The sequence below is a fragment of the Mesitornis unicolor genome, unplaced genomic scaffold, assembly GCF_000695765.1.
Source record: "Mesitornis unicolor isolate BGI_N332 unplaced genomic scaffold, ASM69576v1 scaffold21566, whole genome shotgun sequence".
Classification (NCBI taxonomy): domain Eukaryota; kingdom Metazoa; phylum Chordata; class Aves; order Mesitornithiformes; family Mesitornithidae; genus Mesitornis; species Mesitornis unicolor.
This window is the reverse complement of record NW_010190587.1, coordinates 1-5,502: the sequence shown is the minus strand read 5'-3', so window position 1 is coordinate 5,502 and position 5,502 is coordinate 1. Positions and strand designations below refer to the sequence as shown.

General features: G+C 44.8%; 1 protein-coding gene across 1 annotated transcript; it reads right to left on the bottom strand.

Moving 5' to 3' along the window:
* Positions 1-909: 909 nt before the first annotated feature.
* HMGB3 (high mobility group box 3) lies at positions 910-4,472 on the bottom strand. The gene is made up of 4 exons (XM_010186456.1): positions 4,316-4,472; positions 3,655-3,794; positions 2,968-3,142; positions 910-2,409 (listed from the first exon to the last, which is right to left on the bottom strand). The coding sequence occupies exons 1-4, from the start codon at positions 4,463-4,465 to the stop codon at positions 2,266-2,268; spliced, it is 609 nt and encodes a 202-aa protein (XP_010184758.1). The 5' UTR covers positions 4,466-4,472; the 3' UTR covers positions 910-2,265.
* Between the last annotated feature and the right edge of the window lie 1,030 nt (positions 4,473-5,502).

The window sequence follows — 5,502 nt, the reverse complement described above, 5'->3', positions numbered from 1 at the left end:
AACGTCCCATAGAATAGGGGCCATCTCACACTTGGCTTTTTGTACATTGGACAGTAAGAATCGCCATAATGAAGCAACTACAGAAGTATTTCCAAGTAATCCAACTGTAATTTAGCTTTGAAAAAAAAAGTTGCTACACTGCTACGTTTCATAGTTTATTAGATACCACGTTGTGCATGGGTTTGCTTTCAGGTTCTAGTCCATCTTCAACACTAGGATCAAGCCATTTTCCCAAGATACCATGGATGCTGAGAAGTCACAGGTAGCCAGATGTGCTACCCCATTAGCCAACAGAGCAGTCTTACCCACACTACAAGCAGTTACTGCCTGTTAAGTTAGCCCGGCCCTCATTAATCTGCAGTTTGGCTCAAACAAAGCAGTGGCAGCAGCCCATACCCGCAGTTTACACTTACAAGTTACCCTGTCCTAGTAAGTCAGCCCACAACTTTGACTTGCTATTAATGCAAGTATCCTCACCCTCCCATCTCCTCCTGGCTGCCAAGCGAACACTGACTGCTAACCACAGCCAGCACAAGGAGGGAAGCCAAGGGTAGCAATGGGGTGCTATAGTTTCCCCAGTTTGTAGAGTTTCCATGCTAAGGAAAAATGAGGTTAAGAGTTGCCAGCCACAGACCAGGTATTAACTTTCCCTTTCAAGGGCTGCAAAACATCCCCAGCTTGGATTTGGATAGACAGCAAGACTGCAACACAGGCAGCTGGTCACCAAAGGGGAAAGAGACCTGCACTGCTCCCCCAACCCACCACGCAGCACCCAGTCCCTATTAAAACTTGCATCGTTAGAGAAAGGACAAAGTACCTGCGCCATGCTCCTACTTCAGCAGGGTTAGACCAGGCGCCTGGCTCCTGCCACAAGTTAAGATGCTAGAAAAAACCACAAGTCCGAAACAGTTTAACACAGGACAAAAAAGGCACATTTTAATATGTACAGCAATGCATTTGGGCTATAAATTTACCCAACACAACTGGAGGAAAAAAAAAAAATCCAACTATGCTTTTATACTTATTCCATGGTGTCAGCCTCATTCCTAGCCACCTACCTTTCTCTGCATCTCTGAATGCTGCTATATACACACACAAACAAACAATTATGTCATGAATGTTCATTTAGGCTCCCAAGTTCAAGTAATAAAGTTCAAACTTGCATAGCATCTTATGCCACTCAGCCATAAACAGTTATGATTGCATATTAGCTGGAGCAGCCATCTCTTTCAATTCAGCCAGTTTTGGCTGGCCACCATTTATTTTTATTTTTTTTTTTATTTAATCCTTGAGTCAGAATGTTTCCTAAAGTCACCAGCCCTGAGGGATGCCACAGACTTCAAAATGAACCTCTTGCTGTTGTTAAGATCCTTTTAAACCAGAAATTTAGAGTGTTGTCAAGAACAGTTTTAAAAATGTAATACTGTTTATTTTGCTTCAAAAACATTTCAGCATTCTAAACATACAAAAAAACCAGAACGTTGCAAATTCATTTAAGTACAGAGTGTTTTTGAACTTCAGTTGCTGCACTGGCTCTTCACTTAGTTGACGATGAAGAGATGTCTACAGTTTCAGTTTAAAAACTACCGCACTTAACTAAAAAAATCCATACACTTCTCATGCCAGCTGAACCCCCTTCCACAACTAAGAATGGCAGCAGAATGCTATTTCACTATATACAGAAAGACAACTTTAAGCTAAATGGACGCCCACTGTAGTGTAAATAGATCTACCCTCACAGTGCATGCTTTGGGCCATGGCACCCTGGGGAACAAACAGCCTCTCCAAGTAATCACTGCTCCTCTAAGGCATCATAACTCTAAGCATGTACCACAAGAATCTGTCTAGTTTTTACAAACTATAGATATGTACAGTTTATAACCCAGGATTTTCTAGCCAATAACCATATAGTAACACCACCTTACAAATTAAAAAAATGCTTGAAACATTTTTAAATGCTTTGTTACACCAACAGCAAAGTGCACAGAGTTAGGAGAACACTAGAGCGCCTTTTCATTTTAAAAATGTTTGGAAATATGTACAACTTTGATACAGTTTCAGGGTGCTCACTACACCCATGGCCACTTCATGTAAACCAGTTACAATTTCTAGAGCACTTTTAGAAACTACAACGCGATCGGCATCCAAATTTTTTTTTAATTAAGCCTAATAAGGGCAAGAGACACCATCTCAAATAAGAGGTGCTTCATTTATGGTGTTTCCCCTACTCTATGGTATTCACATGGAGACAAGTATTGTACAGTTTTATTCATCATCATCATCTTCATCCTCCTCTTCTTCATCCTCCTCCTCCTCTTCGTCTTCTTCCTCTACCTTTTTCCGAGCAGCTTTGGTCGCTGCTCCCTTTGCGCCATCAAACTTTCCTTTAGACTTGTAGTCTGCAACATCCTGCAAAGTCAAGGGGATGTCTTAATTTGCTCTAGGCAGCAAACACATACAGCATATGTACAGCAGCGGGCGTTAACGTAAAGGGACTGGCCTTTCACAGCTGCACCCCCAAGAAGGGAGCCAGCCAGCGTTACCGAACACAGATCGGCAGACACCTAAGCATACTCAACCGCCTCCAGATGATGGAGGCCTTGAACCCTGCGTTCACAGTTATTTCTTTGAAGAGGAGGAAATAACCCAGTGTCTCTTACAAGTTTCCTGCTAACGGGACAAAGCTCCTTAACAGCAGAGCAAACCCTGTGCCGGAGCGACACAAGGAGCCGCCGCTGTGCGTCACTGGGGGAAAGCTCTCCCTCCTCACTGAATCCACCTGCCGCTCTCTAACCTACTCCATCCCAACGCACGCAAAGCTCGGCTACGTAGCACAGAGCGCAATGAGAACAAGCCCATAAGGTAGAGATGCTCACTACGCTAGGGCCACCTTAGTTGGGTCTACGTTACAGAAACGCATCAACACAAGAGTTGGTACAGAACGGCACAAGTGAAAACCAGCCTTACCTTCTCGTACTTCTCCTTCAGTTTAGCTGCCTTATTATTATAAGGCTGCTTTTCACCATCACTGAGGTTGTTCCACATTTCGCCCAGTTTCTTTGCTACATCCCCAATGGATATGCCAGGGTTTGTCGACTTGATCTTGGGGCGGAACTCTGAACAGAAGAGGAAGAAGCCAGACCTTGGGGAGAAGCACCAGAGGACAGTCAGCACCGCAGCAGCACGCCCAGGGAGCAACTCCTTCCTCCATTCCTCACCCACAACATCCGCACATGCACTCACACACCGAGACACCTTTTTTTTTACTTAAAAACAAACAAACAAAAAAGCAAACCCAAACGTGATCTGATTTTATCGAGGCCCAGACTTGCAGCCTTCGCCCAAGTATTGTTTTTAATGAAGTGCTGTCTATCCTTCCCACCCAATTTCATCTCAGATACACAAGTCTCGCTGTGACTAGATCACTTCTGTACCTTTCATCAGAACAAGTTTAAGGATACCAAGTATTGAAAATTCCTGTTAGTGCTCAAGATTACAAGCTATCTAGAAGATTTACAATACTGTAATCAAGTTATGAATATTACCAACACTGCTATACCAACAGTATGCCCCATCTACTTCCTTTATAGAAACCCAACAGTGTGTTACAGAGCATGAAAACAAACCTAAATTTAATGCCTCAAAGTTACTTACGGTGGTCGTTTTGGGGCGTTGGGGTCCTTCTTCTTCTTGCCACCCTTAGCTGGTCCATAGTCCTTCATTTCTCTATCATATCGTACCTTATCAGCCTTTGCCATTTCATCAAATTTAGCCTTCTCCTTGCTTGACATGGTCTAAAAAACCAAAAAACAAGACACCAAACCTGCGATTACCCAACTGTTCAATAGCTGGCAAACTTTAAGTAAACAAGCCAACACATACCAACTGTGTACGACAGGGGAGTTTCAGAATTTGCTTGTTTTCTAACTGGACCACCTTGGGGGCAAAGGTCCTGCGCAGGACCGCAGCCACAACTGGCACACGCAGCAAGAGGGAAGTAACGGGAATGGGACAAGCACAGCCCCCTCAAGGACAGAGAGGCCTGGAGGCAGGTAACTGCTGAAGGACACCGCTTGGGAATAGGAATAAAAGGCCAGGCTGTAGTGAAAGCACCTAAATGGGCAGATACACCGGGCTCCAGCCTTCACAATCATTACAGGAATCAGCAGCACCCGATCAATGGCCAGGATGCCTTGCCAAAAGCGGCACAAAGACCAAAACAGCACCGGCTCCCTTCGTGTTCACACACACGCACATCGTCCTAGCAGGCACCATAAGAAGTTACATCCCTTGAGGAAGTCACAAATTAAGTTACCTTCCACCTCTCCGAGCACTTCTTGGAGAACTCTGCAAAGTTGACTGGAACCTCTGGGTTCTTTTTCTTATGTTCCTCACGGCACGTCTGCACAAAGAAGGCATAGGCAGACATCTTGCCCTTGGGCTTCTTCGGATCACCTTTAGCCATCTTGACTCTGCAGGGAAGAGGGGGAAAAGGAAAAGAAATAGCAAGTGAATGCACGTACGGGTGAATGTGTATACGTGTGTGCGTATACATACATGGCATGTGTATATTTATATATGCACACACGCACACCACCATCCCCTGAAGTGATGAACAATCAGTAACACACCCCTTTCTTCCCTCAAACACCTCTTACCATCCCCAACAGAGAGACACTTAAATTACTCTTCCTCGACACTTGGGTTTCGGACTTAAGCCAAGTGAAACTGGTCACTGGATTTAAGTTTTACATTAATATATATTTACATCATATCCAAAGACTGGAGACAGGCTGTTAAATACGCATACTTCTGCCTGCTAGGAATTACACGTGAACTAATATAAGATACTTGTTTTAGATGGCTACCACACTGGGGATGGAGTGGCACGCACAGTGCCAGGCTATGACTTATTCCTCTAGTAGCTGGAGTTCACGTTAGCAGCTGCTGTCCAGGTAGGAAGGCAGGACAGATTATTCCCCCTGTTAAAGTGCAATAACCTTTTATCTATAGGAAGGTATACAACTAAAGGCCAGATTTAAACACAATAGGACCCGTGGAGCTCTACAAGGTGAGCACTTGCTCTTGCTCCACCAAGTGACACATGTTCAGAGACGTAGTGGTCAGCGCAAAGATGTGATTAGCGAGTCACTGAGAGGATGATGCTAACTTTTGGGCTCTATTTCTTTCTCACTCCTCCATATTATTTTTTTTTCTTTCCCTCAAAAAAAAAAAACCCTCCTGCAGCAATATTTCCTATTTACAGCTTCTCAAGCGTTTGAAAATTTAATTTTTATTAGCACAACGTTAATATTTAATTGCATCTATTAAGCCCCCATGTGCAGCAAAAGTGGCTTCACGCCGCCCTCTCCTGCTCCGGCCGCTCCTGGGGCTCGACAGGATTCCCGCTCCCGCTCCAGGGCCCTCCGCGGGAGAGGAAAACCCGCGCAAACCGGGGCTCGACCGGCGAGACAAGAGCACGGAGCGGGGCCGGGGCCGCCG